This window comes from Phalacrocorax aristotelis, chromosome W (genome assembly GCF_949628215.1).
Source record: "Phalacrocorax aristotelis chromosome W, bGulAri2.1, whole genome shotgun sequence".
Taxonomy (NCBI): domain Eukaryota; kingdom Metazoa; phylum Chordata; class Aves; order Suliformes; family Phalacrocoracidae; genus Phalacrocorax; species Phalacrocorax aristotelis.
The window spans coordinates 25,361,420-25,380,727 of record NC_134310.1 but is presented as its reverse complement, the minus strand read 5'-3'; the positions used below and the strand labels follow the sequence as shown (position 1 = coordinate 25,380,727).

General features: G+C 54.7%; 1 protein-coding gene across 1 annotated transcript; it reads right to left on the bottom strand.

The window, feature by feature from the left end:
• Positions 1-634: 634 nt before the first annotated feature.
• Positions 635-2,888, bottom strand: LOC142049752 (la-related protein 6-like). The gene is given in 4 exon segments (XM_075077684.1): positions 635-786; positions 789-1,701; positions 2,225-2,435; positions 2,722-2,888. Coding segments are annotated over 4 exon segments (1,443 nt in total).
• Between the last annotated feature and the right edge of the window lie 16,420 nt (positions 2,889-19,308).

Genomic DNA, 19,308 nt, shown 5'->3' with positions numbered 1-19,308 from the left:
TCACACCCTTCCTCACTCCCACCTCACTCAGCTCCAGAGACCGGCTTTGCCTCCCTCACCCACCCAAATAACCCAAATCACCCCCAGAATGGTGAGGGAGGGAGCTGCAGGCCAGCCAGGGAACCCCCTCCCCTTCTCTGCCTCCACCGTGGGCAGCTGCAACACCAAAAATGGTGGGAGTGGGGGGGTGAGAGGGGTTGGGAATAGTGAAAAAAACTCACTGCAGCAGCCAGAAAGTGCCTGGAAGATTCGTCCCTCTTTATTGCCTATTTCCCATCCGAGATCCACAACGTGGGCCAGTGCAGCCAACGACGACTTCGGGGAACCACCTCAGCTTTGCGGGTAGGGCTTGCAGAAGGTGTGGGGTGAGGTCCCGTCAGAGCAGCCCCAGCACTGGTGGTCGTAGGGGATAAGCCCCCTTCCTTTGAGCAGTCCCAAGTGATGCCGCTGGGGTGCTGGGAGCCCCTCTGGAGACTGCACAGGCGCCCTCTCGGTGCCACCAGCATGGTATGGTGCAGCTCCCGGGGTCGCTGCTGCTCAGCATCTCATCTCACATGCTGACCTGCTCTGAGCACTGTCATCAACCGATAACTACCGCCCCCTGCACCAGCTGCACCACCACTGCCCGCAGCTCTCAGGGCCCACACAGAGTTATTCTGATCGAGTGAAGTGGAAACGAAGAGAAAGAAAAATCCCCAAACCCAAAGGTAAATGAGCCTCGGTGCCGGAGGGTGAGCTTTCCTCTCCCCGTGCTGCTGCTGGAGCCCTTGGTGCCATCAGGAACATCGGGAGGCGAAGCACCCCACCCCACAGGCCAAGGGGCTCAGGCACCCGATTTCCTGCCAGGGAATTTCTGGGAGGAGGTGTGGCATGCAGAGCAGGCCTGCTGCCCCTGGGTGCCCAGGTATCCACCCCGCTCCCCCAGCCGCAGCCGTGGGGCCACTCCCTGCTGGAGCGGAAGCCGTGGCAGCCACCGGTGCCCAAGCCCATCCCGAGTGGGGGGAAGACTTTCCTGGTGAGGAGCGATCTTGTAAAGGTGTTGCTAAAGTCCCTGGGCTGGAAGGTGCTGCATGGCCAGGTGGGTGCCGAGGGTTCCGTGTTCAGGAGCAGGGACGGTGACACTGGAGCATTGCCTGACTCCGGAGAGCGGTAGAGCAGGGAGCCCCCAATGCCATAGGGGAAGATCGTGGCCGCCGCCTGCACCTTCCAATCCCACTGGTGAACCAGCTTCTTCGCCACCTCCCTCTTGTTCTGAGGTTCCTTCTTGGAGACCTTCCAGCAGAGCCAGACCACCCTGATGCTCTCACCGCACCGGTGGCTTCGGCGGCCGAGGTGCTCAAAGGCCCTGCGGGCGCTCCCCAGCCTATCGTACTCCACCAGGGCACAGCGCTTTCTCAGCAGCTCGGGGAAGAGCGACGTGTATTTCCGCACATCCGAGGGCAGCTTGCGGCCCGGCCGCAGGATGCGGATGGATACAATGGCACCAAAGGGGCTGAACATACTCACGATGGTCTCCATGAAGTTATTCTGGATCGGCAGCAGCTCCCAGGCCAGCAGCAGTTTGCTGGGGGAGAAGCTCCGCAGGGACTTGGGCAGGGGGACCCGCCGCCTCACTTTGGTGCCCTCCTTGTTCACTTCCAGCAGCTCCGAGAACTGCAGGGCGTAGAGTGTGAGCCGCCAGTCACGCGTCAGGTATTTCACCTGTGGGAGAAAGGGAGCCACTGCGTCCCCATGAGTGTCCCCAGGCAGGGACCACCCTCAATCCATCATCCAGGCACGCTGAAGTCACGGCAAGGCACCATCCCCCTTTCACATGAGCAGATGTGGGTCTGCAGCAGGTGGTCTCCAGTGCCCCTGGATTGCAGCAACAAGCTGCCGCTTCCCAGTACCTCACACCACCAGCACTTCACTGCGCTTCTTTGGTTAAGGGATGGTCTCTCCCAAAGCAGCGCGGGGGGACAACCGGCAGAAGAGGCAAATCCAGCACTGAGGACTGTTCACTGCTTCCCCAGCCACCCTCCCTGGTTGCAGAACTGCTGCAGCACACCGAGGGCAGGGAGCAGAGCCCAGCTCTGCACCACCAGCACTTCCCTGGGACACAGACAGCCTGAGGGGAGCCTGGACCTCCCCACACACCCCACCAGAGACAGACAGAGCACACCCAGACACCCTCCACCCAAAGGCCCTTTCCCACCCCAGCTGGCAGGTGCCATGGACTGCCTACCTTCTTGAAGGACGTCAGCAGTTTGATGCTGACGAAGCCCATCTTCTTCTTTTGGACATGTTTCAGAAGGAAAGCATCCTTGGCCAGGTTCTCATCAGAAAGGTAGAACTCCACCTGGGACACAATCCTGCGGACCAGCTGCGGGTCGGGGGTGGAGGAGCTGCAGTCCAACAGATCAGCCCCCCAAACATCACTCACATCAGAGAAGCTCCTGGCAGAGCAGCAGAGACAGGGGTGTGAGCTGGTGGCCTTTGGGATGCACAGCACTGCCTGGTCTCAGCTACAGCAGTGCAGATGGCAGAGACACCGCAGAGACCCAGGGCCATCAACTACAGGGGAGCAACGCCAGCCTGCACCCCGTGTGCCTCCCGATGCTGGGAGCACCAGTGCCAGACCGTGAACCCCAATCCATCCCAGACAAGGGACACATTCCCCTGGGGACAAACACAAGGCAAGAGCAGGGCTCAGCCCCCCCACTCATCCCAGCGGCCACGTACCCGTTGAAGCTTCTTAAGAAGTCCTCCTGGCTGAGCAGGGCGAGCGAGCGGCTCTGCGGTGGAAGGAGATGCCGCACCGGGAGGGAACTCCTTTGTTCCAGCTGAGGGGTGCTGCAGCTGGGCTGGGAACCGAGCCCTGAGGCCACCCCGGAACTACCTGATGACATTGTCCTTCACCTGGGACATTACAAAGGAGAAGCACAGTGGTAGGAGGCTTCCCAACTGCAGCCAGCCCCAGGGCAGAGCCCTGCTCTGGGCTGCAGCCCCCAGCCCAGGGATGGGGGAAGCAGAGGCAGCTCGTTGCTGTGCCCTTACCTGCTTAGCAGTGCTGAGAAAGGCAGAAAGAGCTGTCTTTACCTCCTAGAGACCTGCAAGCAGCAGGCCCCAAACCTCCCCTCCTCCAAACTAAGGCTCCTAAAAGACAAAGTGAAATGAAGAAAGGTAAAACCCTTAGAGCACCCAAGCTGCTGGCTTATAAAGGCAGCCACTCAGAATGAGCTCCAGCAGGCATTTATGGGCCTGCCCCCTCTGAGACCCACCAGGCTCCAGGTGAAACCTGTCTGCTGGTTAAACAGCCCCAGCTCAGCCCCGGGAGCAGCCATGATTGCTAAGCCAGGCCAGGTGGGCAGGGGAGGGGCAGATCCACTGGCACTGGTACCGGTACCCAGTGGTGCCCGGTGGTGCCCAGCAGTGCCCAGCAGGGTGGTGAACTGCTGCCATGAGGCATCTTGATCTGTGCCTCAGTTTCTGTGTCTTGTGCAGAGACAGTAACAGTGACATGGAGGTGGAAGGAGGGTTGATTCCAGGGCACTCTTTGGGCTCCTGGTGCTGCCAGAGTGACAGGCAAAGGTCTTTCTTCCTGCAGCACTATTCCTCATCCCAAGGAGAGGGAGCAGAAGAGCCCCAAGAATGGGCTGAAGCCCAGGGAAGGGCACAGGCCCCCTGAGAGGGGGTGACACTGTGGGGCAGGATGGCCCATAGCTTCAGTATGAGATGGGGAAGGAGGCCTGGGATGAAACTCATCCTTGATGCTTGACCCGCCACCATGGGCAGCGTGGAGATGGGGACACGGCTGTCAGAGCAGCGGGGGCTTGGGCAGGCAGGGTGGCCGTGCCAGGCCGGGGGCAATGCCAGGGCATGGTGGGCTGCCCAGGCGGCCGAGAACTGGAGCTGCCCATCTGTGCAGGCATGGGGTTTAGCCGATGTTGCTCTGTGCCCTGTGGCCACAAGGACCAGCCAAGGGCTCGCCACGCGTCCACCCTGAGCTCTCAGAACAACCTGTCACCAGACTGGCAGCACCTCCCATGCGGGCAGCCTGGTCCCCGGCTGCAGCACTGCAGTCTCCCCTGCCCAAACACCCTGCCCCAGCCATGCAGGGCTGCTGCCGATGAATCCCCGGGCTGTGCCGCACTCTCCAGCTCAAAGCTCGTCCTTCTGGGATGAGTCCTGGGGACCGGCAATGCCGAACCTCTTCTGGGGTGTCACAACCCCCCCGTTTTCCCTGGGGGCGGTGCACTTGCTGTCACTCCCGTACCACCTCCTGCCTCTCCCTGCTGGTTGGGAAGCGTGTGTCGGTGAGATGGTGGGTGGAAGAGAATGTCCTGGGGTGAGAGGTGGCCTGCCTGGCAGGGGAGCTGGCAACAGCCACGGTCCCTGAAGGGTGGTGGCACTTGGTGGCAGGGGACAACGAGGGCACACCTCACCTGAACTTGCAAAGGGTGGCAGGACACTACAGGGCCGAACTCCACCCCCCCATCTACGTTGCCTCTAGACTGGAAGTACCTGCTGCTGCCAACCAGCCTTTGCCCACGCGCGGGCACGGCCTGTCCCTGGCAGGCAGCAAGGGGCCGCGCAGGCAGCCCCACTTCCCCCGCCCTTCGCTGGGGTCCCATTGCCGAGCCCGGCAGCTCCCCGGCCTGCCAGCCCAGCCCCGCAGCAACGCTCGCGCCGGAGTCTCTGCAGGGATTTGCCCCCCGGGGAGGGGCGATGGAGCCAGCAGCGAGCTGAACGGGGCTGTGGGCGTGTTCTAACGGCAGCATTCTGAGCTGCGCTTCGCTTTCCACCTGCAGCCGGGTACGCTCGGGGTCAGGAGGTGCTGCTCTGCTCCCCAGGGGGAAATAAGGCCCTCATTCCCGCCCTGAGAGCTGGTATCCGAAGGAAGGTTCAGGCTGGTCCAGCCGTCCCCGCAAGACGGGATAATCCAGAGGGGGAGTGAAGCGAGCAAGGACACAGAGGGAGAGGCTGACGGTAAAGCTTCCCCTTCCCAAGGGGTGAGAGCAGGAATGACCTGTCAGCCAGCACATCCCTGTCTCGCTGCTCCCATCCTCCACACCTAGTCTGGAAGCATAATTAGAAAATGCTTCTTGTGGCCCTGTGCAGAGCAGCAGCCTGACCTTTCAGACGCTTCTCCCCTCCGTGAACTTTGGTGTAACGGGCATATTACCCCTTGTGCTGGTTTTGGCTGAGAAGGGGTTAATTCTCTCACTGTGGAGGGTCGGCTACCCTTCCAGCTTTCTGAGCTCTGCCTCGTGGCGGGGGGCTGGGAGGGGAAGGGCCATGGTGGGGGCGGGTGACCCCAACTGGCCAACGGCATGTTCATGCCATACCATGTGACACCAGGAGCAGTATATGAAGGGGGAGCAGTTGGCGGCTCGGGAGCGGCGCGGCATTGGGTCGGTGGGCGGTGAGCGGCTGCGGCACGTGCGGTTCGTTTCAGCGGTTCGTTCCCCCTCTCCCCTCCCTTCCCCCCTCCCCCGGGGCTTTGCGCCTCTCGTTGTTCTCCTTTACATTGCATTTCTGTTGTTGTTTCTTGTAATTTTCATTATTAAACTGTTCTTATACCAACCCACGAGCATTACCCTTCTGATTCTCTCCCCCATCTACCGGTGGGGGAGTGAGCGAGCGACTGTGTGGGGCTGAGCTGCCGGCTAAACCACGACAGTCTTTTTGGCGCCCAACGTGGGGCTCAAGGGTTGGAGGTAATAACAGCTGCTGGTCACAGCACCATGTTGTTCTTTTTGCAGTTGGTGTTAAAGATCGGTGTTGGTTTGTTTAGTCTGCTGTGTTCTGCTGTGATTAGTAACATTTTTCCTATGAGATTTCTTCATACAAACATTCATTTTCAGCTTTATCTGGTATTTGGGTGTTTTTTGCTGAAACGGTTACTGTACTTGGGATACCACCTTGATGAGGCAATTAGCAATTATACCTCCTCCTCGGAGAGATTTTATATGGAGGAAATACAGAACCGCACCTTTGCAACTTTGTGCTATGATGTCTGTGCCTTTGTTACAACAACCTTTTTGTATCTTGAACATCCTTGGGTGGTTAAGGTGCACTTATTGTTAGTTTTTGGGCATGTTGTTTTGGTTTGGACTAAGCAACTGAAGAATATCACCCAGAAATCTGCCCCAAGGCTTGATAGTTACGAGTGGCAGGGCATGTGGGATAGCATGGGCAAATACCTAGGGCAGTGGGCACCCCCAGTGTTTTGGAGTTTCACCCCCGAACAAGTGCAGAATCCTAAAAAACTAGTAGAATATTTGGAGAAAGTATGTTGTTACGCTGGGAACTCCAGAGAGACACAGATAACTGCAAGGTGCTGGGGCCTGGCCCATGCATACCGAGCCCTGCCCAACAGTAGTCAGTGCCCCCAGGGGGAAGAGAATGTCTCTGGGTTGAAATGCAAAGTGACTGGCACTGTAGTCACTCCAGCCCTGAGGACAGGCACTGCAGCCACTCAAACCCCCACAACAAGTACCAGAGCTAGCTCAGAAAATAAACCCGTACCAGTATCAGTTGCCCCCATACACAAGACGAAACATTGGAAGCGGACATCAACTCATTTAAAACGGGATGATGAAGAACCAGGGCCGTCACGGGGAGAGGAGGAAGAAGTCATAAATGAAATAGAGACCACCCGATCCCTGTCCTTCAGCCAGTTGCGAGATATGCGAAAAGATTATAGCCATCGTTGAGGTGAGCACATTGTCACCTGGCTGCTCCGATGCTGGGATAATGGGGCCAGTAGCCTGGAACTAGAGGCAAAAGAAGCCAGACAACTGGGATCCCTTTCTGGGGAAGGGGGCGTTGACAAAGCAATTGGAAAAAAACCACAAGCCCTCAGCCTCAGGAGGCGATTCCTGCCCGGAGTAAAGGAAAGGTATCCCTTTAAAGAAGATGTTACATATCGCCCAGGAAAATGGACAACTGTGGAGAAAGGCATCCAGTATCTAAGGGAATTAGCTGTGTTTGAGGTGATTTATGGTGACCTGGACGATCAACGGTCCTTCAAAGATCCAGATGAAGCCGAATGCACACGACCCACGTGGCGCAAGTTTGTACGGAGCGCACCATCTTCGCATGCAAAGTCATTGGCAGTGATGTCCTGGAAAGGTGACGCGACACCAACCGTGGCGGAGGTGATTGATAGACTCCGGGATTGTGAAACAAATCTCTCTTCCTCACTCGTCTCTGCTGTGGAGAAACTATCCCAAGAGGTCAAGCAACTCAAAGAAGATCTGTCCTACTCCCCACCTCGACAGAGCAGTGTCTCAGCTGTTAGGAATAAGCGTCCTTTGGCTCAAAGTAGGGGATACACACCACGGGCCACCCTATGGTTCTACCTGCGTGACCACGGAGAGGACATGATGAGGTGGGATGGCAAGCCTACCTCGACCCTACAGGCACGAGTGCGTGAACTGCAAGGAAGAACAGGCACTCAGGGAGGCTCTTCCAGGAAAGCTGCTGCTCCAGTTTCCAGCGAGCAAGTCCCCAGACAGAGGAGTAGAAGCGCTGGTTTTATTTCTAAGCATAATAGAGGGACTCCTGATTCACATTTGCAGGAGGTGAGTTGTGACTGCCACGATCAGGACTAGAGGGGCCCTGCCTCCAGCCGGGTGGAGGAAAGGGATAACCGGGTTTACTGGACTGTGTGGATCCGATGGCCTGGCACGTCCAACCCATAGGAGTATAAAGCTTTAGTGGACACCAGCGCACAGTGCACCTTAATGCCATCAAACTAGAAAGGGGCAGAACCCATCAGCATTGCTGGAGTGACAGGGGGATCCCAAGAGCTAACTGTATTGGAGGCCGAAGTGAGCCTAACTGGGAATGAGTGGCAGAAGCACCCCATTGTGACCGGCCCCGAGGCTCCGTGCATCCTTGGCATAGACCATCTCAGGAGAGGGTATGTCAAGGACCCAAAAGGTTACAGGTGGGCTTTTGGTGTAGCTGCCTTGGAGACGGAGGAAACTAAACAGCTGTCTACCTTGCCTGGCCTCTCGAAGGACCCTTCTGTTGTGGGGTTGCTGAAGGTTAAAGAACAACAGGTGCCAATCGCCACCACAGCAGTGTACCGGTGGCAATATCGCACCAACCAAGACTCTCTGATCCCCATCCATGAACACATTCACCAACTGAGGAGCCAAGGAGTCATCAGTAAGATCCACTCACCCTTTAACAGTCCCATGTGGCCAGTGCGGAAGTCTAATGGAGAGTGGAGGTTAACAGTAGACTATTGTGGCCTGAATGAAGTCACTCCACCGTTGAGTGCTGCTGTGCCAGACATGCTAGAACTTCAATACGAACTGGAGTCCAAGGCGGCCAAGTGGTATGCCACAACCGATATTGCTAACGCATTCTTCTCAATCCCTCTGGCAGCAGAGTGCAGGCCACAGTTTGCTTTCACATGGACGGGCGTCCAGTACACCTGGAATCGACTGCCCCAGGGGTGTAAACACAGTCCTACCATTTGCCATGAACTGATTCAGACTGTACTGGAACAGGGAGACGCTCCAGAACACCTTCAATACATTGATGACATCATTGTGTGGGGCAACAAAGCGGAAGAAGTTTTTGAGAAAGGAGAGAAAATAGTCCAAATCCTTCTGAAAGCTGGTTTTGCCATAAAACAAAGTAAGGTGAAGGGACCCGCACGAGAAATCCAGTTCTTAGGAATCAAATGGCAAGATGGTCGTCGTCAGATTCCAACGGATGTGATCAACAAAATAGCAGCCATGTCTCCACCAACTAGCAAAAAGGAGACGGAAGCTTTCTTGGGCGTTGTGGGTTTTTGGAGAATGCATATTCCAAATTACAGTCTGATCGTAAGCCCTCTCTATCAAGTGACCCGGAAGAAGAATGATTTCAAATGGGGCCCTGAGCAACGACAAGCCTTTGAACAGATTAAACGAGAAATAGTTCATGCAGTAGCTCTTGGGCCAGTCTGGGCAGGACAAGATGTAAAAAATGTGCTCTACACTGCAGCCGGGGAGAATGGCCCTACCTGGAGCCTCTGGCAGAAAGCACTAGGGGGAGACCCGAGATCGACCCCTAGGGTTTTGGAGTCGGGGATACAGAGGGTCCGAAGCCCGATGTACTCCAACTGAAAAAGAGATATTGGCAGCATATGAAGGGGTCCGAGCTGCTTCAGAAGTGGTTGGTACTGCGGCACAGCTGCTCCTGGCACCCCGACTGCCAGTGCTGGGCTGGATGTTCAAAGGAAACCTCCCCTCTACACACCATGCAACTGATGCTACGCGGAGTAAATGGGTTGCACTGATCACCCAGCGGGCTCGAGTAGGAAGCCCCAGTCGCCCAGGAATCTTGGAAGTGATTATGGACTGGCCAGAAGGCAAAGATTTTGGATTATCACCAGAGGAGGAGGTGACACATGCTGAAGAAGCCCCACTCTCTAACAAACTGCTAGAAGGTGAAAAGCAGTATGCCCTGTTCACTGATGGGTCCTGTTGCCTTGTGGGAAAGCACCGGAGATGGAAGGCTGCTGTATGGAGTCCTACACGACAAGTAGCAGAAACTGCTGAAGGAAAAGGTGAATCGAGCCGGTTTGCAGAGGTAAAGGCCATCCAGCTGGCCTTGGACATTGCTGAACGGGAAAAGTGGCCAGTGCTCTATCTTTATACTGTCTCCTGGATGGTGGCAAATGCCCTGTGGGGCTGGCTGCAGCAGTGGAAGCAAAGCAACTGGCAGCGCAGAGGCAAACCCATCTGGGCCGTCACAATGTGGCAAGATATTGCTGCCCGGGTAGAGAACCTGGTTGTAAAGGTACGGCATGTGGATGCTCACGTCCCCAGGAGTCGGGCCACTGAAGAACATCGGAACGACCAGCAGGTAGATCAGGCTGCCAAGATTGAAGTGGCTGAGGTGGATCTGGACTGGCAACATAAGGGTGAACTATTTCTAGCTCGGTGGGCCCATGACACGTCAGGCCATCAAGGGAGAGATGCTACATACAGGTGGGCTCGTGATCGAGGGGTGGACTTGGCCATGGATGTTATTGCACAGGTTATCCACGAATGTGACACGTGCGCTGCAATCAAGCAAGCGAAGCGGGTAAAGCCTCTGTGGTGTGGGAGACAATGGCTGAAGTATAAATATGGGGAGGCCTGGCAGATTGACTATATCACACTCCCACAGACCCGCCAAGGCAAGCGCCATGCGCTCACCATGGTAGAAGCAACCACGGGCTGGCTGGAAACATCTCCTGTCCCCCACGCCACTGCCCGGAACACTCTCCTGGCTCTCAAACAACAAGTCCTGTGGCGACATGGCACCCCAGAGAGAACTGAGTCAGACAAGGGGACTCATTTCCGAAATAGCCTCATAGACACCTGGGCCAAAGAGCACGGCATTGAGTGGGTGTGTCACATCCCCTGTCACGCACCAGCCTCTGGGAAAATTGAACGGTACAATGGACTCTTAAAAACTACACAGAGAGCAATGCGGGGGTGGGACATTCAAGCACTGGGATACACATTTAGCAAAAGCCACGTGGTTAGTCAACAGGAGGGGATCTGCCAACCGAGCTGGCCCTGCCCAGTCAGAAATCCTACATACTGTGGAAGGGGACAGAGTCCCTGCAGTGCACGCAAAAAGTATGCTGGGCAAAAGAGTCTGGGTTCTTCCTGCCTCAGGCAAAGGCAAACCCACGCGTGGGATTGCTTTTGCTCGAGGACCTGGGTGCACTTGGTGGGTGATGTGGGAGGATGGAGAAATCCGATGTGTGCCTCAAGGGGATTTGATTTTGGGCGAAAACAGGCAATGAACTGAATGGCGCAATGTGAACTGCTATATAATATTGTGTGTCACCTCCGTGTTGTATCAATGATATCAGAGTATGAGCCTCCCAACCCATGGAAGATAAACTATGAAACAAGCCGTGCAGCAGTGATGGAAGGATGACCGACTCGGTATACAGCAACCCAACGCCACACACACCACCTCTCTCACCCTCAAAGACTGATACGGCGGATGGAGCCCAGAGTCATGGACTGGGTGAACTCAATGGACATTTTAATGGACATCTTACAGGGAAGGTCCATGAAGTAAGGGAATGATGCCGGTGTATTATGTTAAAGGATGGGTAGGGGAAGGGTGGTGGTTGGTACGGTTGTATTGCATCGTATGGGACCTGGGCATGGTGTAAATGGTATGGAATAAGGGGTGGAGAATGTGCTGGTTTTGGCTGAGAAGGGGTTAATTCTCCTCACTGTGGGGGGGCGGCTGCCTTTCCATCTTCCCATGCTCTGCCTCATGGCGGGGGTCTGGGAGGGGCAGGGCCATGGTGGGGGCGGGTGACCCCGACTGGCCAACGGAATGTACATGCCATACCATGTGACACCATGACCAGTATATGAAGGGGGAGCAGTTGGCGGCTCGGGAGCGGCGCGGCATTGAGTCGGTGGGTGGTGAGCGGCTGCGTCACGTGCGGTTTGTTTCGGTGTTTCATTCCCCCTCTCCCCTCCCTTCCCCCCTCCCCCGGGGTTTTGCGCCTCTTGTTGTTCTCCTTTACATTGCATTTCTGTTGTTGTTTCTTTGAATTTTCATTATTAAACTGTTCTTATCCCAACCCACGAGCATTACCCTTCTGATTCTCTCCCCCATCTACCGGTGGGGAAGTGAGCGAGCAACTGTGTGGGGTTGAGCTGCCGGCTAAGCCACGACACAAACCCTGGCCATCTCCAAGCCTCCTCTGAAGTACAGCTGCTGCTGGTATGTCTTTGTCCAATTATATTTTCCATTGTACCCTCAAATTACCAGAGAGACATGTCTCAGGCTCCAGAGAAAATGTAATGGGAGGCGCAGTAGATGAGGACGACGTATTCTTGTTCCTTTTATTACAAAGGGAAAGAAAACATTTTCCTTTCCACACTGAATAAAACAGGCTGCGATTGTTTGCTTTTTGCCCAGCATAGCAGCGTGAATGGGGAAAGCACCAGGTTATCGGCTTCTTTTCTCCTGTTTCATCCCCAGCTGAAACATGAAAGACAGCAGCACCTTGCCCTCATCAATAGTCCGGCGTCACTGAGTCCTGCCTAACTCTCACCGTCTTTCCCCACCCTTTTTATCCCCTGGATGTAACCCATGTCTTCCTGAGTTCCCGGCCCCTAATCTAGGTAACATCCTCTTACAAGAAGGGGTCACCCCAAATGATGTGAAAATCCTGCTTTGATGCTCTGGCAGTGCTTAAGCCTTAAATTTTCTCTGCTTGCAGTTTAACCAAATAGCTTATGCCTTAATCATGCAGAAAAAGTTTCCGTACCCCTATAAAGTGAAAGTAACACCAGCTTGTTTGACCTCATTCGGTTAAGAGACAATATGCGTTGTTCTCATCAAAACACAAAACCTTTTTCCTTCTGAAAACATTCAGCATTTGAAGGTGTTAAACACCTCAAAGGCATTTGTAGGATCTGTCAACACCAGCTAATCTGCTCAAAAACCATTCGCCGCACACATTTTGTCCCCGCTGCTACAGGTGAGGAGGTTGAGGGCAGAGGAGAGAGTGTGAAGGTTTTGGAAAGAGCTGGGTCCGTGAGGAAGAACCAGCTAAGCCTTTGCTTGCTGAAACGACTGTAGTGAAGTACAATGCCCAGGTGCACATGAACGTGAGTGTGTGAAAGGCAACTCAAGCTAAAGCTGGAAGAAGCGAAGGCCAAGCACTGGTTGCTAGGGATTTGAGGGAAAGCTGTGGTCAGGGCTCTGACCCCGTGGACAGAGGCGCTGCAGAGTCGGCAGAGACTTGTACAAACGATCAAACGTTTCCTTTTGAAAGAAACATGAAGAGCTGATTTTCTTCTGCTGAAAACCAGGGTTAGAAATCAAGAGGAAGGGTGAATGCCCTGAAGGCAAACCTGCTGCTAACGCTGCCTCCCTCCTCATCCTCCCACAGCGACGAAGAACACGAAGGGACCCTCCCAAGAGATCAGCTGATCACTCTGTGCAAATACGAACATATCCTCAAACGGATGAGAGACTGTGATCACATCCGGTACCAGGCCCTGGTGGAGATTCTCATCCCAGACGTGCTCAGGCCGGTGCCCAGTGAGTATCCTGCGGTGTGGCTGGGAGGACACGGGTGGTCCCAACCTCTGCTCGGCTCCTGCTCCTCGCTGGGCTGAGTCACGGGATGTTGCGTGTGAGAAGCAGCGATCCGTGACTCACTTGGTCTGGCTACCGCTTGCCACAAGGGTTTCCATTGTAAAAGCTGAAGTAGAGGTTTTTGGTTTGAATGCAGGCTAAAATATGATGGCAACAGCAGAAGTTCTCCTGCTGCGTTGCTCTACGTCGATGGTACTTTGTGACCCCTGGAAATTCCATGATTTTTAAAGTTTGGTTGATTGCGTATCACTTCTGACGTTGGCTCGGAGTCAAGGTAAAGGCATAAGCTTAATGCACAGTGAAGCGCGGCTAATCCTTGTGAGAGGTTTCCTTGGAGATCGTATCTTTGTTTGTGTAGAACCATCCTGTCCCCTACTGCACCTCCTGGAAATCTGGGGTCAACTTTTGTTTGGGAGTTTAGCGATGGGATACTGAGGGTTTTCTGTCTGATTGGGCTCCTCCTCAGCGAAGCGTGTGCGTCAGCCTCCCCGAGGCCTCCACGACAGCTCTGGAAAGCCACGTCCCTCTGGGCTGCTGCTGTCAGTCTCCATGCTGGGGCACATGGGTATCTTTAGAGAGCGTATTTCACCCTTTGGAAAACACTCAGAAGGACTATGGATAAGAAAAGGATAAGAAAGAAGACGACTAAGAAAATGAGAGTCAGAGTAAGAATAAAAATGAGAAGAAGAGTAAGGGTAAGAAAAGTTTGAGTAACAACGTTAGAGAATAAGAAGAAAGGTTTGAGTGCATCTCAGGACGCAGCTGGTTTCCCTGACGCTAAGTTGAGCTCACAGCTACCCAGATCAGCGGCTGTGCTTTCCACAGCAGCTCTCAGCTAGAAAGTGGTGTCCCAAGACGACATGGAGCAGCTTTTCTAACTCTGCAGACTTCTTTGCAGGCACGCTTACACAAGCAATTGGTAATTTTGCCAAGAGTTTGGAAGGGTGGCTGATGAACGCAATGAGTGAATTTCCCCCCGAGATTGTCCGGGCCAAGGTAAGCAGAGGGAGCACGGGGCAGGTCAGGGGTAGGAACTGAGTGGGTGCGCGTTGCAGTTTTCCGCAGGGACTGGAAATCACTGCTGGGGTTTGGCCACATGTACTCCAGACTAGCACCATATAATGAATATCTATCAACGCAAATCGGCAAGGAGTGGGAGGACAGGCAGGGCAATCCCTTTGTACCAGAGGCTGATGGTGCTCTGTCCGTTGAGCCATTCCCATGTCCCAGGATTGCAGATAAGATTTCTGGAAGAAAATCTCTGCATGGCATGAAGCTGTCCTACTAAAAATTGCAGGACACCCCATGGACTGAATGGCATTGCAGAGATTGGACCTAAGGCTCCTACTGCTTCTCTCCTGAAGCCATGGATTCTTGCAGCCGGTTCTCACCTTGCCGGTCACTGCTAGAGGCAGAGTGGGGAAACCTCTTAGTTTAAAGAAAAGAAATGCAGAGGCTGGTTTGCGAGACACGATAGGTGGTGCAAAAGTGGTGCTCTGGAGCACTCGGGTATGCTTTGGGCAGCAGCGTGGGTGGGACTGTGCAGGTGATCCCAGCTGATGCGCACTGTGTGCTTGAGCTCAGCATTGAGAAGAGTTTGCCTTCCAGCCCCGTGGCCTCCTGCTCGCGGAGCCCTGCGTTGCTGTGTTGCAGGTGGGGGTAGTGAGTGCCTTTGCGCAGACGTTACGGAGCTACGCATCGCTGAACCGCCTGGCTCAGGCCGCCCGTGCGGTGCTGCAGAACACTTCCCAGATAAACCAGATGCTCGGCGATCTCAATCGGGTCGACTTCACCAATGTGCAGGTAACTTACGGTATCTGCTCCTCGGTCGTGTTGTCTAGAACTGGGAGTCTCTAATGAGGTTGTCTGCTGGTAACCAGCATCTTATTGCCAGAACTAAAAGGCAATTAAATGAACAATTGAACAGTTTGGGTGTTACTTTCCCGGGTAAGTCTGCCATCTCACTGTGAGTAGTGGAGAAGGTACTAAGGAGCTTCTGTAAGAAGCAGTGCTACCAACAATAATATAGTTCTCATAATAATATTGTGGTCAGGGCAGCTCGGAGGCGACATGATTCAGAGCTGGTCTGGGGTCCTTGTCTACTAGAAATGCAGCTGAATTCCTAGGTTGGGATGGACCAACCGTGCAGGCTTGGCGTGAGTAACTGTCAGCCCTTCTTCCCGAGCAGGAGCAAGCCTCGTGGGTGTGCCAGTGCGAGGAAGGCATGGTACAGAAGCTGGAGCAGGCTTGCAAGCTCACTCTGCAGCAGCAGAGTTCTCTGGACCAGTGGGCTAGCTGGCTGGATAATGTTGTTACTCAAGTCCTGAAGCATCACGAGGGCACTCCCAGCTTCCCCAAGGCAGCCAGACAGGTCTTGCTGAAATGGTCTTTCTATAGGTACATTTTCTTTCTCATTTTGGAGATATTTCTGCATCGGGCTCAGGGCACGTAAATAGCTCCTTGGAAAGCCAAGGCCAAGTTCTTTACTCCTGTGCAACTCTGGTTAATTATTGCTCTGCTCTGGTATCTGAACAGAGCGTTGTGTCTCCTGCATCCTTTCAGGATGGGGGTAGGACTAATTTCTGAAAGTGCTTTGATACTCTTGGGTTCGAGGTAGGAACAGAGCACTGTGTCCCACAGTGCCTTCAGGGTCCAGAATTCACATCAGCCGTGATGCATGTGTAAAACCCCACCCAAATATTTTGTTTCCCGGCCGTGTTCCAGCTCCATGGCGATCCGGGACCTCACCTTGCGCAGTGCTGCCAGCTTTGGTTCCTTCCACCTGATTTGCCTGCTCTGTGATGAATCCGTGTTTTATCTGGTAGAGCATCGTGTTGCCCAGGCAACAGGGGAGAGGCCGACTGCTGTAATGGGAGAGGTGAGAATTGTTAATTCCCTAGAAACAAACCCACACTAAGCAGCTCTTTAAGAGGTTGGAACACGTGTGTTTCACAAACAGCGCTGTGCCCTGAACGTGTTTTTGTAGCCATCATTGCCAAAGCAGGTACTGAGCTTTTTGAGTGCCTGGCACAAGAATCCAGCTCCTTGAGCACCTTCCATCCTGGCTTGCTAATAGCTGAGCTGGTGGGTTTTGGGGCAGTTGAGCATCAGCTGGCCTTTGGCGGCCTGGGGGAGGGAGGAAAAGGATCTCCCTACTTCTCTCCATTACCTGTGGGCACCAACCCTGATGGCGGGATTCCTGCCAGGGCAAAGACCCATCAAAAAAACTAAACCAAGCAAAGAAAGGTCCAAAAGTTCCTTTCCCTGCAGCTTTCGGTGGTACTGTTCACGGAACTTGCTCAGGCCTCTGCAAGCTCCAGTTACACGCACAGTCAGCCCCTCTCTCTGTCTTTGACTTGAAGAAGAGAAACGGTGGGTTGTTTGTGTTGGGGGGTGTGTGGGGATTGGAGTTTTCTTTTAACCAATCAGACAGTAAATCCGGTGCCTGGCTTGCAGGCAGGTCCTGTCCTGCCTAGCTGAGGTCACTTCTACTCTTTCCCTCTGAAAAATGCCTAGATTTAAAAGGCCCTGATCAACTTGTGATAGCAATATAGAAACTACTGTTAGTTTGAAACTGATCTCATTCGCTCCTTGAAGCTCATACCTGTTTTCTTCCTTCCCTGGAGCTCATGTAGGGGAGCCAGGCAAATCAACTGCCTGCCACTTCCCCCCCACCCCCATTAGGCCCATGCTGTTGCCCCAAGTCAGCAGCGCTGTAAGTTCCCGCTATTCCCTGCTAAACCTCTGTCTTTATTGATATTCAAGGAACATGAAAGGCAGAGAGTGGCTTCCAGCAAGACCTAGCTGTGGCAGGCTTTCATCCGTCAGGTTTTGCCTTCTTTCAACTCTTGCAATATTTCTGTTCTCCAGGAGGAGGCTGGATCTTCCCAGCAAAAGAGGATGAATCGTGTCCTTCCATTTCCATCGCTCACTTTTTAACTCCTGCTCTCCTCAGTGCCTTCCGCTGCCCAACTTTGCATGTCTTTTCAACACTTACTGTTATAGCAATTTAGTGTTTCATTCCTCGTCATAGAGGGGGACAACACATCTCCAGAACCCAATATATCCCCAGCTCTCTGGTTACACTTGACACGGCGGCCTTGCAAGGCAAAGCACTTCTGTGACGCGAATGCGAAGGCTTTGCACAGAGTTGCACAGGGTGGAGCGATGGTAGAGCCCCAGGAGAGGGGAATAGCTGGCATGCCTGAGCAGCTGCCCGAGAGATGCAGAGGGCTGGAGAAAAGGCACCATCCTTCAGTCTGTGGCAGCACTTGGCCCTGACATGGCAGACAGAAAAATTTCTCCCTTCATTCCACAGCTCCATCCTGCCTTGGATTGTTGCGTGTGGTGTTTGCCCAGAGGCTTCAATGCCAGCGGCAGACTTTTCCCCAAAATATGTGGTTGGTTTTGCTTTCTGCTTTTCACCGCCGGCACTGCTGATGCTCGTGCTTCCTCTGGAGCACTTAGGCTGCTTGTTAAAATTGCTTGGAAATAGATGCCAACTTCAGGTCTGGTCTCCATAAGCCTCACTCACCTTGTAATGCCTTTGTCTTTCAGTTTGGTGACCTCACACCTCTGTCTCCAACACCGCTGGACAAAGGTGCCTCCTCTCCCTCAAGGGGAATCCTGCTGGGTCAGGGTTGAATCACTGTGGGAGGGGGAACCTCGTGCTGGCCCCTCCACCCTGCTCTGTTAGGAGAAAGGACCTCTTCCCCTCCGGTCGCTGTTCTCATGCCGAGACCTGTCCTTTACAGAGGACATGAGTGACCTGGGCAGCGAGGTGGACACAGCCTCCCGGAGCACGGGGGAGTTGCTGGTGAAACGGGAACGCAGTGACCTCAGCTACTCACTGCTGGAGGTCTGAAATGGGGACTTGGCTTTTCTCCAGCTGGATGAAGTCGTCTGGAGCCAGGCTTGATGGTCGCAAGCCTGAGTCTCCCCATATCTGCGTTATTAGTGCCTCTTAGTTTCTCCTTCTGTTTACTTGTGTTTGGGGATGGGCTCTGGTGGTGTCGCGGGCGGGCGGTGGGACGGGGCTGGTTTGTCCGCCTGCTTTCCTGTGGCATGACTGCTGGCTGGACGGCAAAGGTCCAGAGTCAGCTACCGAGTGATGGACACCTCCGTGGTCAGCAGCGGATCGGACGTGCCTGGCTGTGAGCGGCTGTCCTCTCCAGCCTGAGCGAGGCGGGCAATCAACGCTTTCTCTCTCAGGGAAGGTGGTTTGGGTTTCTTCCCCACTGCTCAGACTTCACTGTGATACAAACTTGAACCAATCAGTGCCCAAGAAGAAGGAAAAATACCTGACCCTTCTCCTCCAGCCTTTCAAGACAAGCTGTCCTGGCTCTGACTTTGCCAAATCCCTCATGCCAGGGAGCGCGGGACAGTTGGTCTCTCTTGTACCCGCCTGGGAGAGGGCTCCGGGCTGCACATCCCTCTGGTCCCAGCGCAGCGGTGCACGCGCACGCTTCGGGACTGACACGTACGTGCTCTGGGACTACGGGACCAGTGTTCCCACCTGCTCCCGTGTCTCCCACGCTGGGTTTTTTCGTTGCCGAACCACAAATGCTCCTGGGACACCGTCAGGCCAACGCAAGGTACCAAAGCACTCCGAGGAAGCGGCGGCTGGTCGCAAAGCGTGTTCGTTGCACCCCTGCGCTCTGATGCCCTTGGGCAATTGCCCGGGCAACCCCCACCCTCACCAGGATACCCAGGCAGAGGGGAACTGGTCCTGCGTCCTGGGTTTTGTCAAATTCTTGCTTGATGTCCTGCTAAAGGTAGGGTGCAGCGGCCTGCGGGGCTGCGCCCGGAGGTGGGTGAGGGTGTGCGACTGCAGTGCCTTAGGGTGGGCCGGCGTGCCCGCTTCCCCCCCGCTCGGGGCCAGCCGACACAGCCGTGCCTGTTGCGCAGACTCTGATGAAATAAACCAGCCCATCCCATGTAGCAGCGAGGGGCTCTCGCGGGCCCCGGGTATGCTCAACACTACGGTGGCGTTTCCCCTTGCTGTATTGCATCGCCTTCTCCTGCAGGGTCGTTGAGGTGGCAGCTCCGACGGGGCTGAGCTGGTGGAGCTTCTGCCCCAGCAGGGCTTTATTCTCCCTTTCTGTGTCCTGGGGGTCTGGGCTGATGCGGACTACAGGGCAGAGGGGTGGGGGGGTATCTGTCACCGAGCCAAACTGCAAAAACAAAGCC